This window comes from Heterocephalus glaber, unplaced genomic scaffold (assembly GCF_053883595.1).
Source record: "Heterocephalus glaber isolate CG9 unplaced genomic scaffold, H.glaber_assembly_v1.0 deba00001457, whole genome shotgun sequence".
In the NCBI taxonomy this organism is placed as follows: domain Eukaryota; kingdom Metazoa; phylum Chordata; class Mammalia; order Rodentia; family Bathyergidae; genus Heterocephalus; species Heterocephalus glaber.
The window spans coordinates 25,161,610-25,188,385 of record NW_028258305.1 but is presented as its reverse complement, the minus strand read 5'-3'; the positions used below and the strand labels follow the sequence as shown (position 1 = coordinate 25,188,385).

General features: G+C 37.6%; 1 protein-coding gene across 3 annotated transcripts in view; it reads right to left on the bottom strand.

The window, feature by feature from the left end:
- The window catches only part of Thada (THADA armadillo repeat containing), a 139,972-nt gene that overhangs the window by 65,792 nt on the left and 47,404 nt on the right, over nucleotides 1-26,776 (bottom strand). For 2 of the 3 annotated variants that reach the window (XM_087216438.1, XM_087216439.1), the window contains exon 22: nucleotides 18,090-18,199. In XM_087216438.1, coding sequence (XP_087072564.1) covers nucleotides 18,090-18,199 — 110 coding nt within the window. Of the gene's footprint in view, nucleotides 1-880; nucleotides 11,273-18,089; nucleotides 18,200-26,776 lie in introns of those variants that run through there. The other variant, XM_087216440.1, reaches the window with a different exon arrangement.

Genomic DNA, 26,776 nt, shown 5'->3' with positions numbered 1-26,776 from the left:
CACAACAACAACAACAAAAAACAAACTAAAACTAGAGGATCCATTTGACCCAGCTATTCCCCTTCTTGGTATCTTCCCTAAAGAATTAAAAGCATCATACCACAGTGATATAGGCACAGTTACGTTTATAGTGGAGTTTGTAATAGCTAAATCTTGGACACAGCCCAAATGCCCCTCAACCAGTGAATGGATAAAGATGTGTTTTCAAAAAAAATACAACAGAATACTACTTAGTCATAAAGAAAGATAAACTTGAGACATTTATAGCTAAGTGGATATACCTTGAGACCATACTCTTCCTGATATAAATAAGACACACGTGTTTAAATACTGCACTGTTTCTCTGATATAAGATACTGAAAGTATAAATGAGGACTAAAATGTATAATAGATACTGTGAAATAGGAAGAAAATGTTCAAATGGGTAGGGGTACTAGAGATGGGGACATGGGAAAGGAAGGAAGGGAAAGGAATAAATAAGAAAAGAAAAAAATAGAAACAAAGCTTTGTTAATAAGGAAGGGAAGAAGGGTTGAAGGGAGGGTAGGGGAATGCGAAAAATAAGAATCAAGATATATCGTGTGCAGGTACAAATTCCCTATGATGAATATTTTTACTATCTATACTTAACATGTACCAATAAACTTAACTTTTTTAAAACTGCAAAAAAATATATTGAGATACATGCCTTATATTTCATAGAATAATTTATTACTAACACTACCAAGCTTGATATAATTTTCAATTTTCCAATCAAAAACTGAAACCCAAATTTCTCAAAGCAATTATTTAAGCACTAATAATACAGTTATAGTTTAGATTACTACCTTCTTTTGTTACTTCTTCACTGTCCTCCCTTCATAAGAAAAGATGTATGAGGGTTAATTTACTGCAAAAAAAAAAAAAAAGCAAGAAAAGTAAAGAGAATTAAAGCAAAAGCCATTTTTGATGTTCTAACCACCCAGAAAAGAGTTGGAATTATACAGAGGTGAAGAAAGTAAAAGTACTTGATCTAATATTATCTGTGAATGTCATTTACTTGTATTCCTAACCCCATAGGATCGACTGCCTTAAAAATGATGCTGCAGTGTAAGGTCAAGTCTTCTGTAGGGTTTACTATGTAGGAAAAACTAAGGGGAAAAAAGCAACTGCAGGAGCTAAGGGGTACTTTTCTAGTTTCCTTGTTCCTATACAGTGGACTGAAATACGAGCAGCTAATGCTAGCTCAGGGATGCTTCCCAACTCCCAGGCCTTCCTGGGCTGGCACACAGAGGTTCTAGAATAGACAGACAGATCTGCAATCAGGTGGGCTACCTCATTACATACCACCCATCCATGAATGAACTTACAATGGTTTTTGATTAGTAGCCAAATCTTGATCTAACTAGTCTTCCATCTTGATCAAATACCACTAGCTTCAGCGATCAACTACGATCAGAACCCTCCTACGTAAGTCTAAAGTTAACTTTTCTAAATTCCTACACAGACCTTAGATTCTATAAGGCTGTTCTCTTTGCTGGTTTCCATACTAACAACCATAAAAACACACACACAGACACACACACTCACACACACGTCTACCCTATATTCTCAATTAAGCATTCTGTTACAGTCTCTATTCATTCAAACTGATAAAAGTTCTGCCAAATACTGCATTTTACAAGGACCTCTCTGTTCCACTATATAAATGACTTATTTGTTTTTTTTTAAGACAAAAGATGTCAATGGGGCCGGGGATTTAGCTCAGTGGTTCTGCCACCTGCCTCAAAAGGGCAAGGTTCTGAGTTTGATCCTTGGTACCAAAAAAAAAAAAAATTTTAATGTATGAGTTATTTTTTTCTAAACTAAAACCTCAGTATTCAGGTTTAATTGCACTGTTGGCACTTTGTAATAAATAAGTGGGTTTTGGTTTGTAGTTTAGGCACTCGTCCCTTAAAGGTTTGGCATCACTGCCCCAAACTTTGAATTTATCTAGGGGAACTACTAGGCATAAGATGCATAGGAAAGTCAGAGCAGTATGAGGGAAGGGGTGGAATCTAAGCTAGATTTTAAAGGTTACGTGGAATGGTGAAAGGCCCACATATAGGAGTTGAGGAAGTAGGAAATGAGACAACAGGGCAAAGAGCATAAGCCAAGGCCCCAGAGGCAATTCCATGATTTAGATTCTTTGGTAACTTAACTAACTGTAAACACTTAGCCAGGCCTATTTATTCCCTTGAGGACTGCATATTAAGGGCCAAATACGCTTTCTTAATTTGGAGAATTGCAAAACAAAGGCCAGAAGAATGTTCTGCAAGGTCAAAGCTGGCAAACTGCCCTCAAAAGAGCCCGCTCTGCTCACTGCCAAAGACCTAGGAACCTCAGGAGCTCCAGGAAATGCTCAAGGCACCAACTCCAACCCTCTAGTCCAGACTTTCTTGTTCTACTCTGGAATTCCCCAGGATCAAACCAGCTTTTCTGCAGAATCCTTTAATTGTCTGATTTCCAGTTTGGACTTTGCCATTGTATTCTAATTCTCTGATACCTTTGCTTTTCAGATCTGCATCGCTCCAAGGCCAGAACCCACAACCCTCATAGCCATACAAAATAACGTGGTCCAAAAATAAAACTTCCATCCTTTTCCCTAAAATGAAACATATACTAGTATATTTTAAACAAAACCCATTTACACATTTTCTTAAATTATCATACTGGAAATATATTTGCCTTCTCCAAAGGAAAGACAAACATTTATTGAATGCTTATTACTCATCAGGTCAACACAAGATTTGCAATACAATCTTACTTCATCCTTGTAACAAATTTGTAAGAAAATATGATTTTTTCCAACTGATAAACAGATATATCACAGTGGGTAAGAACCCCAACTATGGAGCCAATTTATCTGGTATAGCTCTTTCTCTGCCCTGTCATGTGACCCAGGACAAGTTACAAAAGCTCTCTTTTTCTCACTTTCCTCTTCTATCAAATGAAAGTTGTTGGGAGAATTAATTCACTGATTCTTGCAACATGTTTAATAAGTTCTCAAGAGTCATTTTCTAAAACTATTATCTATGACTATGAGAAATTCAAGTTTAGAGAAAAGTTTCAATGGAACTTCTGATAGTGATGGAACAGTTAGACAGGTTACATTTTTGACAAGACACCTACCACATACCCACACACAACACATATTAGTAACACTCAAAATATACAAACAGAAACCCTAAAACCAGCTGAGCTCAAAAACAAGATAATCATCTGGGTAAAACCAAATGGAAACACAAACCCATAGCAGATTCAGAAATTAGTGGTGGTGGCCACAAAGTCAGTTTCTATGGGGTAAACGCTTTTCTCCCAGGAAACAACTTTGATGGCTTCCTCTCCCACAAACACTGAAAAAAGGTTACTGCCAGAGTTGCAGCTTAGGGAAAGTCATAAGCACAGGGAGACTCGGAACCAGGCTGACCACTAATTCAATGACTAGGTTGGTGACATCCCCTGTGGTGAGAGGGGATGAAATGTCAGTATCTAATCTTGTTCCTTGGATAGAGGAATGAGTCCAGTCAGACCAAAAAGCTCCCAGTCATAGCCAGAGAATTCAAACTCACAATATAGAAATAAATTTTGTATTAAGATAATTTAAAAATCAATAATTAGAACATAATAAATTCACTCCATATGAAACTAATTTTATGAAGCTGCCTGACAAAGATCTTGAAATAACTATGTTTAGTATACTTGAGAAATAAATGAAGCAGTAACTTCCATTTCAGAAGAGCAAGAAATTATGAAAAATAAGCAATACTGAAATGAGAACAGGTAGTCTATAGCCATACCACCCTGAATATGGCCAATCTCATCTGAAATGAGAACTAGTATATATAAAAATAAAGATATTTGAAATATAAATAAAAGTATGCTTTCAAAATAAAAAACAGATAAGCTTAATGCTAGACAATTAGTGACTTAGAAGGGACTTTTCTGTAAAGTTTACCCCACAATGATAAAAATATAAAACATATACATGTGTACATATAGTGGGTAAGAAAAAGGAGACCTGACCCTTCCCTGTTCCCTGGCAGCTAGAGGGGCTGTAGCCTCACTGAAAGCTGTCATTTCCTCCCCGTGTCCCTGGAGGGTAGCCCAGGGTTACAAGCCTAAGAGTCTTCCTGCTGTTCCTGAAGTTTGGGCTGTGCTCGCTTGGCAGAGAGTTGCAATGCCCTCCCCAACTTCAGGGCACTGCTGCTGCCTCTCTCACAAGGATAGAGTGCTACACTTGAGAGGGCAAAGATCAGGGCAGGTTGAGGCCCACTGTCCTCAGCCCCCAAATCCCCAAACCACAGTGAGCCACAATCAACACTGCTGTCCCACCTGGAAACTCCTTACAAGCAAGGCTGTTACAACTTCAGCCCCACCATTCAGACAGAAACACATCCGTCAATCAAGCAGGCGCATCTATAGTTCAGCCAAGCTACGGCCAAGACAACTGAGGCTGTCCTATATGCCCCATGGCCACTCTGGGAGATATCTGCCTGGCTGCCAAAGGCTTAAAATACGGATCGGATCTGGCCACTCTGGATGACTACACCCAAAGCTCAGAGCTGATAATTTCAACAAAGATAAACTTTGTCAATTTGTGATTTATATCCAAATTGAGCAAATGAATCTCTAGCCAACTGGTGATGATAGTTTGAGACTCCAACATAAATTTAATAAGAGTTATAGGAAGCAGGAACAGAATAACTGTCAGGACAGAATTATTCAAACAAATTATTTTAAAATTTTCCTACTGTTGAAGAAAGTCACAAGGCTTCACATTCAAAATATATTCCATCTACTTCAAATAAATAAATCCACAACTAGATAATAGTATAATAAAATTGGGATTAAAAAATTAAAAACCACAGGGGATATAAAGAAAAATAGGGTGTCTACAAAGAAACATCAATTATATCAAAGACAAGTTTGTCACTGGCAATAATAAAAGACATAATACAATATCTTCACAGCATTGAAGGAAAATTACTGTCAACCAGAAGTCTATACCCCATTAAATTACATTCAAAAGTGGAGGCAAGATCAAGATAATATGAGATATACAAAGAGTGTGTCTGCCTCCTGGAGAGCCTCACTAACAGAAATTCCAAATCATCAACTTATATAAAGTAAACCTGGAGTGGTCTCAATAGGATGTTCACCATACATCTCAAATTTGACATTTTCCAAACTAAATTTCTGGTCTTCCTCAAAAACTAACTCTACCAATAGTCTTCCCCAATTTAATAAATGAATAACAAATTTATCTCTTCAGGGACTCAGGGTAAAAACGTTGGTGGTGTTCTTTTTTGCAAATACCAAACCTAACGTGTCTGTATACCTTGTGTGGTCTACTTTCAAATGACATTCAGATTCTGAACACGTTTTACTATCTTCACTAGTCTTCAAGTCATCACCAACTCTTTCTTGAATTATAACCTAGCTGATCTTTAGATCAATGTTACAGCTTGTTATCAACACAGCATTCACATATTTTTTTTTACAGGGCAGATCTTGTCACTCTTATCCTCACAAACCCTCCACTGACTCCCCATTTTATTCAGAGGACTAGCCAAAGTCCTTACCCAACGTCTATTCCGCATTACCTCTCTTATCCTCTACAACTCTCCCTCTTGCTCACATCATTCCAGTCATTTAGTGTAGTGGATTGACTAATGGTCAACTTGTTAACATCCAGCTGAAATGAATCAGCGTGGTCTGGGCGTGAAAGATCCACCTGAAGATTGTTACCAACAGACATAAAAAGAGAACTCAATCTGGCGCCTGCCTTGCACGCACAAGGTCCTGAGGTGATCCCTGGTACCAAAAAAAAAAAGAGAGAACTGGAGGGGAAGATCTATGCCTGTTGATTTGCTAGAAGAAGCTTGCTGCTGATGGTTTTCCCGAAGCAAACTAGGATGTTCTCATCGGAGGAGGAGCTTGGGGCCTCACTGTTGCTGGGAATGGCCGCTGTTTTCATCAGGGGAGCTCTGATCTTCACCGTGAGCATCGCTTCCTGGCTCCAATGTGGATCCTTCAGCTTAGTGGCAGAACTCCTTCTCACCAGCGTGGATTTTCTGGCTTCCACCACTGGCCTTTGGACCTTCCAGGTTCAGATTCTCAATACAGACAAGCATGAGACATTGCCATGGGCTCTAGGCCACTGGCTGGACTCGAGGACATTGCCTTGGACTCTAGCCCTTCAGCTGGACTTGTGAGGGAAACTGCTGGGATCTAGGCCCTCAGTTGAATCCTTTGGCCTTCTAGTGTGTGGTTAATCTCTTGTACTCCTTTGCATTTGACTCTTTGGGTAATTATCATAAAATAACCTTATGTTATATATCCTGTATTTAATGTATTCCCTCGCCAAATCCTGCTGACTACAACACATAGTTTATCTGATGTTACTTAAAGACCCTAAGTTCATGACTCTCTGGACTTATGTACCTGATATTCTCTCTGCCTTGAATGATCTTCTTCCAGGTACTGACACTGTGGTTGTACAATATTCACTATACTTTCCAGGATGTTCAACTATTTCAGACTAATTTTTTTTAATTGGGTAAAAAAGGTGGGAGGTTAAATATTTGTCCAAAGTAATATAGTGAATAGGTGGCAGAGAGTGAATTAAAATGTAGACTGACATTAAAGGTCTCGCTTAGTAAAAAAGCATGACTTCAATATAACTTCCCTAAATGCTCAGTTACAATTTGGTTTGATCTGGCTCATGATAAAGATACCATCAACTTTCTATTATCTGCCTCAGTGGATTTCATTTTCATTTTTTTTAAAAAAGGCCTATGAAGCATCTAGTAGCTACTTCACTCTTTACTATATCCTAGAAACAGAATACAATAAAAATTCCAAGCAGCATATAATTCAGAAAGATTTTCATGTGGTTTTAGAATGTTACCAGAATATACTGATTTTTAAAAATTATTGTCTAATTATGTTTTACTCAAGTTATTTTTCAGACTGATTTCAACCTCAGAGTACAGTTAAGTAAGTTCTAAATAAACTGGATAATATGGATGAAAAGCTACCTGGAGAATTGGAGTATTTTTTTAAAAAACCACTCAATGGATAGCCTAAGTATTACTGGAGTAAAATAAATTGTCTCAGTCATTTTGGAGGTACTCCAATACCCCCAGGGAACTGGGAAATTTATTCTTACTAATAAACTGTTCTCTTATAGGAACCAAATGATTCATGATGGCCTAAAGAAATTATCTCACCCGGGAACACAAAGCAACTAATTTTACATTTAAACATGAGGTACATTTAAGGCTAATATCTGAAGCAAAATTTCCAGAAATATATCAAGACTCAATTATCAGGAAATTAATCATGTGTAATCTCAGTAAGGGCAAAACTTCTGCCTATACTTTTGTTTACAAAATATTAATTTAGGGCTGGGGATTTAGCTCAGTTGTTCTGCCGCCTGCCCCGCAAGCACAAGGACCCGAGTTAGATCCCCAGTACCAAAAAAACAAACAAACAAAATATTAATTTACTTACAAAGCTGTTATCACTATAGGCTTTTAGTATAAGGAAGGAAGGAAATTCTTCCCTTTTCTATAAATGCAGACTTTCATTTTTTAAGAGTTTAAGAACAACTCCCAAATGAAAATTCATTCAAATAAGTTACTGTGCTGAGAAAAGTAAATGTCAATTTAAAAAAGATATATTTTTCACTGGCCAACCATTAAAAATAATTCTGAACAATGCCAAGAAAAGTCATAAGGACAAAACCAGAATTTGTCCTATCAACAAAGCAAATGATGTGCTCAATGTCATCAGTCATCATCAGTATTATCTGAGTGAAACAATAATTTCAACAACAACGCAGAATAACAGAATAACACAGTTTGGAGGGCTGGGGAATAGCTCAGTGGTTCTGCCACCTGCCCTGCAAGTGCAAACACAAGGACCCAAGTTCGATTCCCAGTACCCCCCAACCAAAAAAGAATACAGAATAACACAGTTTAGATTCCTGAAATACTACATGGAACTTTCAGAGTAAATGATACACAGGCAACCAACAGGAGAACTTTTACCAGCTTAAACACAATAAAAGAGATAAGAATTATATTTTTTCCTACAGATGCAATCACAGGAAATTGAAAAACATGTATCTATGTACCCATTTTTAAGAAAGAGTAAGGTTTTTGGGCAATGCAGATAGTCTGATAATATTAGAATTACCTTCAAACCTATACCATACTAATATTGTCATGTACAATTTCACTTTTCTTAAATACCCAAGTCCAAAGTTTTGTAAATAAAGTTTTTATATATCTATAACGTTTTTTAAAATCTAGATTGCTGACTGAACCACGGTGGGGATGTACTACTCCCTTATATTTGGAGCAGCACACCCTTTAGATTTAGAAGAGAAAAATTATCTTCAATGTAAAAAGAGGTGTCTCCTTTCACAGGATATATGTTTTAAATATTCCATACACTAGTTCAAATCATCTACTGATGATAGTAAACCAATCAATCATAGATGTCAGGCTCGCGTGCAGGGAGGAAAGGAGTCAGGAAGAAGATAATGGAAGCTTAAAGAAGAATAACATACTTTCTGGAAACAGTACCTTTATTTCCATTTATTTTATACATTCATTTTCAGTTTCCCATACAGAACCTTCCCATTCCATGCAACTCCTTAACTCTCATATGTATTTTATTTGTTCATAATCTTAAAGCTACTTACTAGGGTCCTTATATATCAATGATTGTGTAACTCTCAAGATATCTTTTATTTTTATATCCACGTGGTTGAAGACTCCCAGGGAGGACAAAATTCAAATTCTTATCAGAATAGCTCATATCTGGACAATTCCATTCAACTTCATCCCAGCCCATTCTGTTGTTTAATACCCAAGGACTTCTGCACTTGAGATTCTTGTTGTTTCAAAGCTTTTCTCTGGAAAGCTGCTGCTTCTCTTCAGTCCTTGGCTTAAATATTAATTTAGTCTAAGAGAAAAGATAGGCTTTTTCTTGCCACCAAACTATATCACATCAAAATATATATAACCACTTGATCTTTCCTACACTTTTTTTTTTTTTTTGGTACCGGGGATCAAACTCGGGACCTTGCGCTTACAAGGCAGGTGCCGGAACCACTGATCTAAATCCCCAGCCCTTTCTTACAGCTTTTTACTTGTCTTTTAAAATTAAGGCGCTGCGATATCATCAACACACTCTGCCTTGTCCATTTCTCTATTTTCAGTACTTGGGGCAGGGCCTGACATCCAAGAAGCTCAAGAAATATTTGATGAACAAATGAACAACCAATAATTGACCAATTCTATTGAGTGTGTCATCCTAATACACCAGGTTGACAAAGAAAGAGGGTGTAGTAACTAGAAAGGAAAGCATAAACAAATATTTTTCAGTGACAAGAAGTATCACCGTTAGCCAACAGGTGATTCAGCTCTTTTGCTCCCCAAAGTAGGTATAAATATTTTCAGCAAATTTCCACATCCCAAGGTTAGAGCAGTCACACAAAGAGATTTTCTATTGAAATCTCCAACTAGCCTGTCAAAATCAACTCTGTGAATGTACATGCTGCCCCAAGAGAATTTTCCCCCCATGATTTAAGAAGAAAACCAAGAATAAACTTCAAAACCAAGTATACTTCAGGTTCATGGAAAGTGTTACTTAACTGATGTTTGTGCACAGGGTAGAAACTGTTTCAGATGACCAGTGTTTGAGTTTTAGCAATAAACAAAACATTTAATCTGAAGTTATAATCTTCTTTCTTCTCTCTTTATGCTCTTTAATTCCTCTGTTTGGCTGACTTTCAAATATATACATCCAGCTGGAGTACCCAACTGTACCTGTTTGCCTGGGACTGAGGGGAATGATGGACTAGTAAGTAGTAAAAAATTGGGAAGTTCCAGGTCAACCTATCTGCAACTCTGACCCCCCCCCCATTTCCTGCCTGCATTTCCAACTCTGTCTGCTATCTACCCAGGTAGCATCTCAATACCACTTCACACAACATGTTCAAAGCATGATCCTGCCTCCCATTAAGCACTTCTTTCCTTGGTCTTTTATTTCATTTCATCCAATAAATTCTAATTTATTTACCTAATCCCAAAGATTAAAATAGTAGGTTGGAAGTTCCTCTAAGAGCAAGACCTACGTTTTACCAATATATGTATATATATTTTTGGTACCAGGGATTGAACTTGGGACCTTGCACTCGCGAGGCGGGCAGTGGAACCACTGAGCTAAATCCCTGGGCCTTACCAATATTTTCATCCTCTACAGTGCCTACATGTCATAGTCTCTTATATAAAGTGGGTCATCAATAAATTTCTCTGTTAAACTGCTAATCTGTAAGAAGTTCCAGAAAAACATTTGGATTTTAGTGCTGGCTCTGTCACCTAGTTGTGTGTCTGTGACCAAATCACTTGATTTCTCAGTTCTTGAAAATGAAAATAAAATTACTATAGAAGTCCTTTGAAAATTCAATGAGATATTAATCCCTGGTCTACTGTTATAGAGAAGGCACTGACCCTAAAATATGCAAGTACCCAAAACTTCTGATAAGAACGTCCCCAAAACATCTTATTGTTCCACGTAAGGCTTCATCCCTAGACTTAGACCCTAGTAACTCTCTCCAGGTTCACAGTAACTCCAACCTTCCACCTCATATTCTCAATGACCAAAAAGAACATCTGGCACACAGAAGATGTTCAAGAAATCTTTTATTGCATGATTATATGAGTATCAACTAGTGCTGATCCAGCTACTGTACATTAGCTGTGCCTTCAGGTAGGTATGAAATTGAAAAGCCAGGTATAGAAAAGTGGGTTGGAACTTTAAGGCTTCTTGATGGTCAGGTCACTTGCCCCATAAAAACAGTACTCTAATCTAGAGTTCTGGCTATTCAATGAAACTTCTGTATTCTGCCCAGCAAGGAAGTTATTTCAAAACTCCAGAGTTGCTGATGTTGATGATAACGAAGGAATTGAGAAGTAAAAATGGAACCATGCAAGGCTCACAAGAACAATGCAGCAAGCCCTACTTGCTTGTTGTGGTTCCGCATAACACAGTCCAGGGGTCAGTAAGGTAAAGGAAGGTTCCTGAGTGAAGAAGCTGTCTTTGGTTTTTTTGTGCCAAGTCTATGCTGTCACCAACCACAGACAGGGGAATTCCAAAATCTTGCTTCTCTAGTGAATGCTTCTCCCATAAAAGAGCAGACATCGTCTTTGTCTAAAGGCTCTTCTGTTTTGACTATCCTGTAAAATTAGTTTACAAAATGCATAGTGTCTTTAGCCTCTGAATATACCATGTAATTGTTGAGTTTCTTACTAGGAGCTCAAGGCTTATCATAAACAACTCCCTAATACCAAATATTATTAATCTACAAAATACTTCCATGAGATCGGCTTACCAGTTCAAAAAGAAACTTACTAAAATGTATCCAACTTCCCACAGTCTTTCAAACCCAAAATCCCCAGACTTTCCCAATCGGAACCTAAAAAGCAACTTTGTCCATGAGTACAGACCTAGGGAGCTGAAAAAAGCTTAGAGCTGAACTCTTTTTTACCAAAAGAGGACACAGTATCCTGGAAAGGTTAAATCGCTTTCCTATTGGTTAACAAGCTAGTAGGTGAAACTTAGTCAAATTCATACCCTTATAGTCTTTGCTCTATACAGGGGGGCTGGAGTAGGGGTCAGATTAGGAAGTGTGATCAAACCATTCTGATTATCTTCATTAGCAGAAATTTTTAAAACCTGTTGACAGGAAAAGGTTGTTGTTGTTTTCCTATGCTAAGTGCTATGGCCTGAGCCTTTCCTAAAAGTAACAGAAATGAACAGAGCAGGCTTTAGCTGGTGTTCAGGCCCTTGTATGGTCTTGGGCAGACCACTGAAGTAAATTATCATTCCATAATCAGATTAGTCCAACTTCTATCCAGAGAGCTATCTCACTTGTAGTGGATAAGCATTCTAAGATAAGCATAAACCGCACAGACTGAAATCAAATTACATATGCTGTCTACTCCTCTAATTGGTCATTAGACTCTTGTGTCAATAAATCAGATTCCCTGCCTACAAAATAGTTTTCCAATGGCTTCAACTACCCGCCTACATGGTAACACAGGTATTTTATGTTGAGTTCTGATTAGTTACATTAATTGTTAATTGCTGTCATTAAGAAATATTATCTTCACTTCCTCAAAGGAGGAGTATGGTTATTTTTTCTAACTTACAGATTTTTCTGATCTCTAATGATCTCATAAGCTAAATTCTCCACTCCATTCATTCTTTGGTCAAGTATTATGTTTATTCTTTCTTTTTTTTTTTTGGTACCGGGGATCGAACTCAGGTCCTTGTGCTTGCACAGCAGGTGGAGAAACCACTGAGCTAAATCCCTGGCCCTATGTTTATTATTTCAAAGTTCATGTTTATTATTTCAATTAAACTAAACACTGACAGATGTGTGCAAGAAGTCTGTGTGCATGTGCAGCAGATTATAAAAGGGGAACATAACCCTGAAGCATGGAGAAACTTTAAGCCTGAAAAATAATTTGCCCAAATGAGGCCCAGTGAGAAAGTCACATTATCAACAGAAGCCATCTTAACCCCTACCTCACCATCTTCCTGGACTGATGGCTGAGGTTTACTGCCTGCTGAAACATCAGGGGGCTGGTCTGAAGCCTCAGCTGCAGGCACAGGCAATAATAATAATGATCAAATCTAAATTATATTACCAATCAGAAGGCCGTGGGATAGAGCAAGATATGTGGATTAAAAGTGGCTGGAAGGATGTGCCAGATAGTTGGTTCTCTTAATATTTAACATAATGTTCCTGAGATCAAGCAGAAAAAAATTAATATTAAATGCTTTACGACTTTAGAAAAAAAAGCTATGTTGAGGTTACTGAGAACAAAGTTGCCCTGCTCCTGTGTCTAAATGACAAAGCATTATGAAGACTGAAAACAAGCATGAAAATTTCCAGAAAGAAGGTAATAACTATACATTTAAACTTAAAAATAAAAATCCAAGGATCACTAAATATCACAAACCAAAGACACAAATGACTTAGAAAGTAAATATTAAGATATTCTAGTTTTCCCCAAATCCTTTTAATCCACTATAGAAACAGGAAATTAAAAGGACTTTTTTCTCCCTATAAAGAAATTACATAGTTCCCTAGGGTGGCTCATAACTTATTCTTTAATTAATATTTCAAATAAAATTCATAGGACATTCAGTGGGAAATAACAATCTTCTTTAGAAACCTTTTTCCAAATGAAATATGAATAAAATTTATTCAGAGGTGAATGACTTTTTTCCCAAAATCTCACATACTACATTCGACATTTAGAAGAAAATATTTTTTCACTATTGTGTTTCAATTGTTCATAAAAGTTTTCTATTGAGTTTAAGTCACAGTAGCTATAATTAACTGTGAAAGTTTAAGGACATACATATTTAAATTACTTATGACCATCATAATTGTTGATCTCCATGAGTCAACTCTAGTATTTTATGACAACTTAAATGTCAGCAGTTCATTTTTTGAGGCTCATAATGTGAAAATGATTGCAGTAAATATTTGTAGGGTAAACCACACTTCAATAAGCAGAGCAATTCAAATATATGAACAGTAAGATACCATGAAGTTCTCACAAATGTCCCTTCTAGACTTAGAAATAGTCAACAATTTTGTCCCCTTAAAATCAAGCTTTTAATTTATGATTGGACAAATGAAAGCTAGATTCAACACAACACTCTAATTTAGAATTTTGTTCATTTCAACTGAAAGAACAACTTCAAATTCTAAGGTCACAAAAAGAACCAGTTACAAATTTTATGAAAAACTTGAATATAAATTGCAACTTTAATGTATTTAACCACCCCAATCAAATGCTTAGACAGGTAACTATGCACAGGCAGGTAATTATGTTTTATAACAAAGTATAAATATTGCATCAAATTCTAAATAGAAAGCACTACATAAGAAAATCAGATTACAGAAAATTAACTTGACATATTGTTTGTGTGTTGTGCATACCAGATCTGCTCTCAAAAAATTTCCCAGAATAGTGTCTCCCATTCTTATTTATCCTTAGATGAATGTTTAATAGTAGAGTCAGCTTACATTTGAAGATATTTTGAACAATCCTATTAAAAACCAATTTAAATGATGTGGCTCATGTTTAACTCTTCAGTTATTTATTCATTAATCTCTTTTAAGTACTTCCTTCCTCAATACCGCTGCAGTTCAGGAGGTGGCCAGCAGTTGGCCTCCATTTCTGTGGCTTTTCATGAACATCTACATTTCTTTTTTGCAAACTTTTCAGATGTTGTATGCCTAAACAAGTTTTTCATAACTTAAGAGCTTATAACAAGCTTTTAGAAAGAGTCCAAAAGAAACAAATTTTCTTTTAAAAATAAAAACCAAACAAAAGAAAGCCACACACACTGTAAAGATGTTCTGTGAAAAACATTCTGTTCAGCAGATTTGAAACGGCTCCAAAGGGATCCAGAACCACTTGGTTTGGAAGCAACAGCCAAGAACTTGTAATGGGTTGGTTAAAAGCCAGTAGTGACAGCCATGAGGAGATCTCTATAGCAGATCAGCAGTGGCTGAGAGCATGGCTTCCCACGTCTTTAACTGTATCATTACAAAGTGCTTCAAAGGCCTTTGTCTTTGGTTCTGTTTTTTTTCTCCTTTTATGTTCTCCCCTAAAGACTTCTATGTTTCTGCTACATCACCTAAACTAATGTTCTGTCTCCAAGTGCTCACTTAAACATTTCCACAAGGATATGCTATCATTAGCTCACACTCAACACATCTTACTCATCAACACAAACTTACTCATCTTTATCATGCAAAATGCCTTTTTTCTTGGGAACAAAGCCAAAGTTTCCCGGCTTTGGTAACATCAATCTCATTTTTCCGGTCAATAGCACCTAAAACCAGAAGGGCAACTGCAGACTCCCTCCTGACCTTGATCCCTCACTTTCACTTGGTTCGTGTGGCAGAGGCATTTTTCAGTGAGAGCAACCACAATATCTCTTCCCATCCCCATATACTTCAACCATACAATCTTGCCACTTTGCCATCAAATTCGGCCTGGGCGAAAGACTCACTCACAGCTAAAACAATGTGACTAAAACAATGCTATGAGATGTCCCAGGTTAGGTCAGAAAAGACCACACAGCTTTGACCTGGTTCTCTTGGCTTACTCCCTCTGGCAGAAGCTTGCTGCCATGTAAGAAGTGTAGCTGACTTGAGACCGCCATGCTGAGTGAAAGGCCACATGTAGTCCCAACTAGACCTAGTCGCCCAACTATCCTCACCAAGGTGCCATATATGTGAGCACAGCTGACCTGGATCTCTCCCAACCACTTATCCTGCCAGCTGAGTGCCACCAACTGAACTCAGCCTACACTCCAAAGAGAAACATCACCCAGCTGAGCCATGCAGACTCCTGACACACATAATCATGAAATGTTTAATAAATGTGCCCACAACCTTCCTTCTCGTCATTCCCTATGTCACGTGTAGTGTTGTTACTGCATGAGGTCAAATGTTAACTGAAATGTGACATCTTTATCTCCATTCCAGACCCATCGTCAAAGAGGAAACCCTCATCAGCTCAGACCTGGATTGCTGTGACTGAATCCAGGCTCTCCTCACTATAATCCATCATTACAATCTACCTAACCTAAATCACTAAGCCCACAACCCAATAGCATAATATTTTTCATTTGTAAGAAATTCTATAACACAAAAGTCTTCATAAGTATCTATTTAATTTGATCCATGTAACAAAAGCCAGAGAGATTTGTCAGTAGAGGAAATCCTTACTTTAGAGATGAAGATATCAGAGGCTAAAAATATGACTTTTGTCTTTTTTTTTCTTTAGGAATATTACTTTTGTATAGTCTCATTACCAATAAAAAAAATATACATAGAACTAAGAACCAGAGTCAGAGTATTGTTTTTCCTCTATTCGGTGATGCTCCCTAGATCTATTTCAGATCAAAAACATTTGATGGCTTTCTCTGTCCTTCTTACAGCAAATCTACTTTTAAGGCACTCCACAATTTGGCCTTATTCTACCCCATTGTACCGTATTTCCTACAATCTCTATACCACCAGCAGCAGCACTGCAGGGAGCCTGGTTTATTTATTCACCTAATAAGCCAGCCATAATGATTCTAGCCTCTGGACACTTAGAACATTTTCTTCTTCCTTCTCCTATATATTTAAATATTTATCATGTATGAACACAGATTCTACCTCCTCCAGGCAGACCCTACCAGCAAAGACATACCTTTGCCTTTTCTCTCTGCTAGTGCTAAAGGATTTGTCAATTTCACCCAAAATTTGGGAAGTTTTTTGTTTCTTTGTTTGTTTTTGCAGTACCAGGGATCGAACTCCCTGGACCTTGTGTTTGCAAGGCAGCCATGGTGCCACTAAGCTATATCCCCAGCTTGGCTGGGTTTTTTGGTGGTGGTACTAGGGCTAGGCCAGGGCTCTACCACTGAGCTATACTTCTCACCCAGCCCAATATGGAGTTTTCACCTTGTGAAATATGTTGGTCTTATTTTCCAGGCTGGTATTCAGCCAACATATATACATATCCACATGTATGGTGATGCCAACTGCTTATATTCAGTTAATGTCCATGGCAGACCTTCATTAAATATTTTGAAATTCATCCCTGCTTATTTCTGAAACTAACCCATAACTTTACAGGAATCATATTCTATAAAGTATAATATTCTCCAAACCAAGTACAGCACCAAACACACAGATAATATTCAGTATATATGGGTTAACTGCCTTGAAGGGAATAGAGTGTGTTACACTGCGAGAAAAAAAAAAAAATGTATTCACACCAAAGTGTGGTGGCAACATCCTGGGAGGCTGAAGCAGGAGGATAACAAGTTCCAGGTCAGCCGAGGCAATTTAATGACATAGAGAGTGCCTCAAAATTTAAAAAGGGTTGGGGATATAGCTCTGTGCAAAAGTCCTGAGTTCAGACCCCAGTACTACCATAAGTAGATGGACAAAATTTTTAAAAAATAATTAAGACATATCTATACTGGAATCAAACAATTGCAAAGATAAAAATATTTTCAAGATCAGCAGTTTAACTGCAGGGACATTTTTAAAGTATCACTTCTAAAGATACTCTGTGCAGCCCATAACTGTCAAGGTGTTTTATAAATGTTTTTACCAAGAGTGGGGGAAAAAAAGTTTCAAAAATATCCAAGTAGATGTCTTAACAGCCCAAAATAAAATGTTTGCTGAAGCTACAGGCTGGCAGAACTCTGTTTCATTTCAAAAAGTTTCCAGGCAACAGAAATGTTTTCCTGGAAAATACTACCTTTTATTTAAAGAATACTTGCCATGAACACTTAGTCATTAACTAATTTAAGGTTTCCTCACAAGCTCTTTGGAGGAGATCTAAAATATAAATGAATGAAATTAGCAGCACATATACTGTCAAAAAATATAATTTGGTTAAATATATAAAATTTGCCTAAGTATTTTTCCAGATATGGCAGGGTCATTTTTATACTTTTTGGTCTACTTACTGCTATTTTATATATATATATATATATATATATATACATATATATATATGTATATATATATATATGTTGTTGTTTTTCTGTAAAATTACAGCCAAACAGACAAAATCCTTAAATGTTTTTCTCCGCAATATACACAAATCCAAAAACTTTAGGGTTCATTCTATTCTAAATGCCAAATAATTTTCAAACAGACAAAAAAATTCATTTCATTCAATGAAAAGACATAGTAATTCCAAAGTTATTTTTAGCAAAATCTTTGAGTTCGCTTCAAATCACCTTTCAATGAGACAGCAACTTGGTTTGGACATTTCACTCAATCATCTGCAGTAAATCATACAATGAAACCTAAGAAAACTGTTTCTTCTAAGAGTTTTGTAGCCAACCAAGTCTTTATTCTTTTCAACATCAAAAGATACAACTAAATTCTATTCCAAGCACATGGTTAGTACATTCAGCCTTTTAAAATCCTACACAAAAGGATATTTGTTTTACCTGTTTAGTATTTCAGTGAGTTTCACAAAACCCGTATAAGCCAGTTCAAATGCTCCTCTGTGCCTGGACTGTAAAAGGTGTTGCTTAAAGTAATCTCCTATTTCTTTCACCTTAAAAAAAAAAAGTTAAATTTAGGTTTACATTTATAGATGTATTTATATTAGTAATGTAATTTAGAATGCATGTCTAGTTGCTCATCTATCTAGCACTAGTATCTCAAGCATTCTTATACCTCATTTAATAGTCACAATAACATAATAAAATAAGTATTATTACTATGTCGGGCCTGGGATTTAGCTCAGTGGTTTCGCCGCCTGCTGCGCAAGTGCAAGGACCCAAGTTCAATCCCCAGTACCAAAAAACAAAACAAAACAAAACAAAAACTAACTCTATAAATACTATGTCTACTCCACACTGGGGAAATGAGGGTCCAGAAAAGCTAAGTAACTTATCCAAGGTCACACACCACATAAGCAGTGGAGCCTAGACATGAACCAAGTAGTCTAAATACAGAGTCTGTCATCTTCAATGTCACACTAGAACTGCCTCCCTACACCAGATTCACAAACCTCACTGCGAGCTGTAAGTTCATGTTACTCAACATCAACATAAAATCACAAAGTAACAACACTTGCCTACATAGATCTAGATGAAATAATTACATTTTTTCTTTTTTGGTACTGGGGATCGAACTCAGGTCCTTGTGCTTGCACAGTAGGCAGAGAAACAACTGAGCTAAATCCCCGGGCCCTAGATTTTCTTTTTTAAAAAATTTGTTTCCTTTCTGATTGTGGTACAATACCTATAACAAAATTTATCTTTTTCTTTCTTTTTTTTTTTTTTTACATGTGTGATATTATGAATGCATATAAAGTGAATTCATATAAAAAAGCTCAGGGCCTTTGCAGTGAGCTACTTTCTTAGCTCTTTTTATTATTTTTTATTTTGAGACAGGGTTTCGCTATGTTGCTAAGAGGCCCAGCCAGGGCTGGAACTTGTGATCCTCCTGCCTCAGCTTCCCAGAATGCTGGAATTACAGGCATGTGCCACCATGCCCTGCTTAACTACTCTCAAGTGCATGGAGTTCAGCAGCACTAAATACATTCATATTGTTGTGCAACCATCAACATCATCCAACTACAAAATGTTTTCACCTCCCAAACAGAAACTCTGAACCTATTAAGCAGTAACTCCCAACACTACCTTTTGGAGATAGACTAACAGGAATGGCAATAGAAGATTTAGTACAAAGGAACCCCTAGCAGTGGTAGAGGCATCACTTAGAGTCAGAATTGTGGAATTTATCAGAATGCCATCCAGTCACTTTCCAATATATTGTCTTTCTCCATGGAAGATTACAGACATTTTAAAATACAACAATTTATTTTAAAGAAAACGTAATTGACTATTAGTTGTGACTGTGATTTTGTACACCATGAACTGCAAAACTAGTTAGTATGATTGGGCTTTATATCCTTAGATCTGGTAGCTATCAGCTTCAGAAAATTCAGGTGCTGTATAAAACTCAGGACCAGGGCTGTCATTAGCTATTTTTTGAGCCACATCTCCACAGATCACAGCATGGTGAAAAACCAAATTGTCCCAAGAAGTCTCAGATATGCTTATCTAAAAGCATTTTTCACCTCAGCACAATGGCTAGATTAGCATTCTGCATACATCAAAAATGATCAATAGTATGAGGGACAAACAAATGACCATGGGCAACTGTCTGTTTCCTCATCTGGAAACTGGGTATAATAATAGTACTTACCTCTGAGGTTGTTGTATTAAAATGAGTTAATAGGGCTGGGGATTTAGCTCAGTGGTTTCGCCACCTGCTGCGCAAGCGCAAAGACCCGAGTTCAATCCCCAATACCAAAAAAAAAAAAAAAAAAAAAGAGTTCATAAATCAGAAAGTTCAGAACAGGCCCATAACTATAATCCAATTTAATTCAATATGAGCTTTGTCTAGGGTTCCAAATAGGGGAAAGTACCCATACTCAAAGTATATCTGATCTAAAAGACCTAACAAGTGATCCATACACAGAAGAATCAGACATGAGACCAAAAAAAGCAGTATATAATGGATTTTTAGAAATTCTAACATGTTAGCTACTCCAGAAGCTGAAGCAGGAGGATCCCAAGTTTGAAACTAGTCAGGGCAATTCAGAGAAACCTTATCTCAAAATAAAAAATAAAAAAATCTGGGGGTGTAGCTCAGTGCTACAGTGTTTGTGTAATGTGTTAGGCCCTGAGTTTGAACCCCAGTGCCACAGAGCAGCAGCACAAAAATTCTAACACTTTAAAATGTGATGATATACCTCATATCTTAATATTACCCCTTTAATTTTTTTAAAGGCAACTTACTAGTTGTCAAAAGCCACAGTCAAAGTAAGCTTTATTTTATTCTCAGTATGCTAATTCCAGAGTATATTCTCAAAAAAGTTATCAAGACTTAAATCTGATTTCAATCTCCAAATAGATGTGAAGCTCAAAAATCTTAGTTAGTTAACTTGTCATGACCAACAGGTCTATTATTAGAAAAATAAAAGGTTTCTAAGAAAGTGTTTCAAGTCCAAGAAAACAAAAACTGGAAGTCACAGAGGTATATCTCATCTTAGTTAATTCTATTTTCCAAAATGTTACAGATGTAAAAACATTCTTCAGGAAAACAAATGTAATTGGCAAAGTACCACTCTGAGGCCTTAAAACGGTTCACAACTACCTTCTTAAGCAGAGACCACATTTTCATTGCTTTCTTTATCCTAACTCCCTTTAAAGGGATCTAAATCAAAAAGCATATAATCAAATTAAAGACCTCACAAGTGTCATCAGTGGCTGGTCTTTTCAAAGGTGAACCTTGACCTCAGAAATCAGAATGAGCTCTTGTTGCTTTGCTACCTTCTGGCTACCATGAACTGTTTCTCCTCTGCAAGGCCACTCTGCCATCCCAACCTACCTTGGAGCCAGCCCATTATTGACTGAAACCTCTACAAACTAAACAGCGACCGAGAGGTTGGGAAAAAGTCAGAAGTTTCTTTCTGCCTCTGCCTGATGATAGTTCCTCTCTTTCTACTCCTAGATGTCTCCTGGTATAAATACGCAGAAGTTTTTCTAGATTATAAACTTAGAAGTGGAGAGGTTAGCCTTCATCAAAGTACATCAATTTCAGTCAGGAGAAATAAGTACAAGAGGCACACAGGAAGGTCTCTGCACGCCCTACGGAGGTCCTGGGTCCCGCAGAGGACGCCAAGTCACCCCGTGCAGACAGGCAGCCACCTGGTTCCACACTACAAAGACGCAGAGGACACCAGACCACCAGACCAAGGTACTGAGTCCCGCTGTTCCCGGCCCAGAGGTAGGGGCTTCTGAGCAGTCGTCCCACTGCTCCTGGTCCAGAGGACAGGGCTTCCCGGTCACCATTCCTCCCGCTGCTCCTGGCCCAGAGGAAGGGGCTTCCAGGCCACCATCCCTCCCACCGCTCCTGGCCCAGAGGGGGGTCTTCTGAGCCACCATCCCATTGCTCCTGCTCCAGAGGAAGGGGCTTCCCGGCCACCATCCCTCCTGCTGCTCCCAGCCCACAGGAAACGGCTTTTGAGACACCATCCCTACCGCTGCTCGTGGCCCCTGGCCCACCTCACCCAGCTCAGAAGAGGTAATCCGTGCAGGCACTAACAGCCCTCTGGCCCAGTCGAGATGAGAAAACACGTAAATAAGTCTCAAAACCAGACTTCCAGATCACCCTACAGCAACCCCAAAGGGAAATGAGATGGAACACTCTGATACTCAACCACCTGGACCCACTCAACTGGCAACAAAAGGGGATCTGGAAAAAAGGAAATCAGAAATAATTTCTCAGATAACAGGAGAAATTGTGCCCCTAGTGCAAGACATGATTAATAAATCTAGAGAAGAGCTCAGGAACATGATGGAATCCCAACATAAGAAACAAATGGAATCCATAAAACAGATGCAAATAGATTTCCAGGACATGAAAAACTCCACTGAAAGTCTACACAGCAGAATGAGCCAATGTGAGGACAGTATTTCAGATATAGAAGATAAGATTGCAATTAGTGACCAGGAAAAGAAAAATTGATTCAAAATTATAAGGGAACATGAGAAATCAATCCAGCAGCTGCTGGATGATGCAAAGAAGAATAACATAAGACTGACTGGGCTCAATGAAGAAACAGGAGAGAGTGGAGATGACATAAAAAATCTCTTCACAGAAATAATGGCAGAAAACTTCCCAAGCATGGGAAAAGAGCTTGACATACAGATAAGTGAGGAATATAGGACTCCAAATAGCCTTGATCAAAAAAAATCTACACATAGGCATATAATTGTTAAGATTCCAGAAACACAATAGAAGAACAAAGTTTTCCAAGCACTCAGAGAAAAGAAATAAATCACATACAAAGGAAAGCCCATCAGAATCACAGCAGACTTCTCAACACAAACTGTCAAGGCAAGAAGAGCTTGGAGTGACATATTCCAAGCCCTAAAAGTAAACAGCCTACAACCCAGACTGATGTACCCTGCAAAACTAGCTTTCAAAATGGATGGAGAAATAAGATACTTTCATGACAAAGAGCACCTTAGGAACTTCGTGAATACCAAACCAGCACTCCAAAGAATTTTACACAATAGCCTAGGAACAGACATTGAGGATCACAACCCCAGGAAGCAAAGCAGAATGAACCCATCTGGCATGACAAGAAATTAAATGTAAAGCAGGAGAACCCAACAAAAAGAAAAAGTCATGGCAATGACAAGTCAATACGTTTCAGTTAAAACCATCAATGTTAATGGTCTCAATTCACCAATCAAAAGAAACAGACAGGCAGAATGGGTCAAGAAGCAAAATTCAACAATATGCTGCATACAAGAAACACACTTAATTCAAAAGGAAACTCATAGACTGAAAGTTAAAGGGTGGAAAACAATACTCCATGCGACAGGAACCCCCAAAAAAGTAGCAGTAGCTATCTTTTGGCAGATCAAGTACATTTCAAACCAACACTGATTAAGAGAGACGAAGAAGGACACTACAACCTTGTAAGGGGAAGAATCCAAGAGGAAGAGATGACAATCATAAATATCTATGCACCAAACACTAGTGCACCCAACTATATAAAACAAATACTAACAGACATGAAAAGTCATATATGCACTAATACAATCGTAGTGGGGGACCTCAACACCCCACTGTCACAAATAGATAGATCAACTAGACTAAAAATAAGTAACGAAATACTAGAACTCAATCGAACACTTGAACAAATGAATTTAACAGATGATTACAGAGCTTTCCACCCCACAAAATCAGAATACACATTCTTCTCAGCTGCACATGGGTCATTCTCAAAAATAGACCACATACTCACACATAGAACATGTTTAAGTAAGTGCAAAGGAATTGAAGTTATCCCCTGTACATTATCAGACCATAGTGCAATGAAATTGGAGATCCATAGCAAAAGAAACTCTAAAAATTTCATAAACATGTGGAAATTAAACAACACACTTCTGAATAACCAATGGGTCACAGAGGAAATTAAAGAAGAAATCAGACAGTTCCTTCAATTAAATGACAATGACAATAAAACATATCGGAATCTATGGGACACAATGAAAGCTGTCTTACAAGGGAAATTCATAGAAGTGAATATGCATATTAGGAAAGCAGAATGAGCCCAATTAAACAACCTGATGCTGAACCTCAAGCTTCTAGAAAAAAAGAACAGGACAACCCCAAAGCTCATACAAGAGAGGAAATTATAAAGATCAGAGGAGAAATCAATGCAATGGAGATTAAGAGAATGATACAAAAAATCAATGAAGCCAAGAGTTGGTTCTTCGAAAGAATCAACAAAATTCACAAACCTTTAGCCAACCTTGTCAGAAAAAGGAAAGAAAAGGCCCAAATCCATGCAATTGGGAATGAAAAGGGTGAAATGACAACAGACCCAGCAGAAATCCAGAGGATCATCAATACCTACTTCCAGAACCTATACACCAATAAGATGGACAACACAGAAGAAATGGACAGATTCCTAGATACGTATGAATTACCAAAGTTGAAGGAAGAAGACCTAAAAATTCTGAACAACCCAATATCAACCAATGACATTGAAAATGTAATTAAAAACTTATCAACTAAGAAAATCCCAGGCCCTGATGGCTTCACTGCTGAATTCTACAAGACATTTAGAGAGGAACTGCTGCCACTACTCTTTAAACTCTTCAATGAAATGGAAAGGGAAGCAATACTCCCAAATTCATTCCTGGAAGCAAGCATCACCTTGATCCCCAAAGCAGAGAAAGACCCAACTGAAAAAGACAACTACAGGCCAATCTCACTAATGAACATAGATGCAAAAATCCTTAATAAGATAATGGCAAACAGAATGCAGAAGATCATCAAGAAGATCATACACCTTGATCAAGTGGGATTCATCCCAGGGATGCAGGGATGGTTCAATATACGAAAATCAATTAATGTAATACACTATATCAATAGGGCCAAGGACAAAAACCATATGATTATCTCCATAGATGAAGAAAAAGCATTTGACAAAATCCAACATGCATTAATGATAAAAACCCTACAAAAAATTGGAATAGATTGTCTCTACCTCAAACTGATAGAAGCCATCTATGAAAAACCAACAGCCAAAATCATACTAAATGGTCAAAAACTGAAATCCTTCACACTCAAATCAGGAACAAGACAAGGATGTCCACTATCACCACTCTTGTTCAATATAGTTCTGGAAACATTAGCCACAACAATTAGACAAGAGAAAGAAATAAAAGGAATAAAGTTAGGAAATGAAGAAGTCAAACTGTCATTATTTACAGATGACATGATACTCTATATAGAAGACCTCAAGAACTCCACCAAAAGTCTTCTAGACTTAATAACCAAATTCAGTCAAGTAGCTGGTTACAAGGTCAATACACAAAAATCAATAGCTTTCTTCTACACCAATGATAGACTCACTGAGAGAGAAATAGGGCAAATAATTCCTTTCACAATAGCATTCAAAAAACTGAAATACCTAGGAATCAACCTAACAAAAGAAATCAAAGACCTCTTCTCTAAAAACTATGGCACTCTGAAAAGAGAGATTGAAGATGATATCAGAAAATGGACAGACATCCCCTGCTCCTGGGTAGGAAGGATTAATATAGTGAAAATGGCCATACTTCCAAAACTGCTATATAGATTTAATGCTATTCCAATTGAGACCCCAGCAGCATACTTCATAGACCTCGAGAAAACAATCCAAAAATTCATTTGGAACAAGAAGAGACCCAGAATAGCAAAAGCAATTCTAGGTAACAGAGACATGGCAGAGGGTATCACAATCTCCAACCTGCCACTATACTACAAAGCTACTGTGATAAAAACACCATGGTACTGGCAAAGAAACAGACTTGAGGACAGTGGAACAGATTAGAAGATGCAGAAACAACACCAGACACACTCAGCCATCTCATCTTTGATAAAGGAGCCAACTACCCTCACTGGAGGAAAGATAGCCTCTTTAATAAATGGTGCTGGAAAAATTGGGTTTCAACTTGCCAAAGATTAAAACTAGGCCTGTATCTCTCACCATGCACTAAACTAAAATCAAAATGGATTAAAGATCTAAATATTAAAATAGAAACTCTGAACCAGTTGGAACAGAGGTTAGGTAGAACCCTTGAAGACATTGGTGTAGGAAAAGATTTTATGAACAAAACCTCAGTTGCCCATGAACTAGCACAAACAATCAACAAATGGGATCTCTTCTTATTAAAAGGCTTCTGCACAGCAAGAGAAACTACCAGCAGTGTGAAGAGACCACCCACAATGTGGGAAAAAATCTTCTCCTGCTCTTCCTCAGACAAAGGTCTACTATCTTGAATCTATAAAGAACTTAAAAAAATCAGACTTCCCAAATTTAAAGACCCAATCCAAAAATGGGCGTCTGAAATGAACAGACATTTCTCAGACAAAGAAGTAGAAATAGCAAATAAATACATGAAAAAATGTTCAACATCACTGGTCATTCAAGAGATGCAAATGAAAACAACGCTGAGATTCCACTTCACTCCAGAAAGAATGGCTGCTATTATGAAATCAACCAGTAACAAATGCTGGAGGGGCTGTGGGGAAAGAGGAACCCTGCTCCACTGCTGGTGGGAGTGTAGACTGGTGCAAGCACTGTGGAAATCAGTATGGAGATACCTCAAAGAACTAGGACTGGAAGTCCCATTTGACCCCGCTATTCCACTGCTGGGGACCTTCCCCAAAGAATTAAAAGAATCATACCACAGTGATATATGTGCACCCATGTTCATAGCAGCACAGTTTGTAATAGCTAAAACTTGGAAACAGCCCAAATGCCCATCAACTGGAGGCTGGATCAAGAAAATGTGGTTTTTTATAAAATGGAGTACTACTCAGCCATAAAAAATGAGAAATTAGAGACATTTATAGCTAAGTGGATGCACATTGAGGCAATACTCTTAAGTGAAATGAATAGGACACAAATGTATAAATACCAAATAGTTTCTTTGGTGTAAGAAACTGAAAGTGTAAATAAGGACTAAAATGTATAATAGGTAATGTGAAATAGGAAGAAAAGGGGCAAAGGGGAAGGAAGTGGGAGAGCTAGGGGAAAAGATAGAAG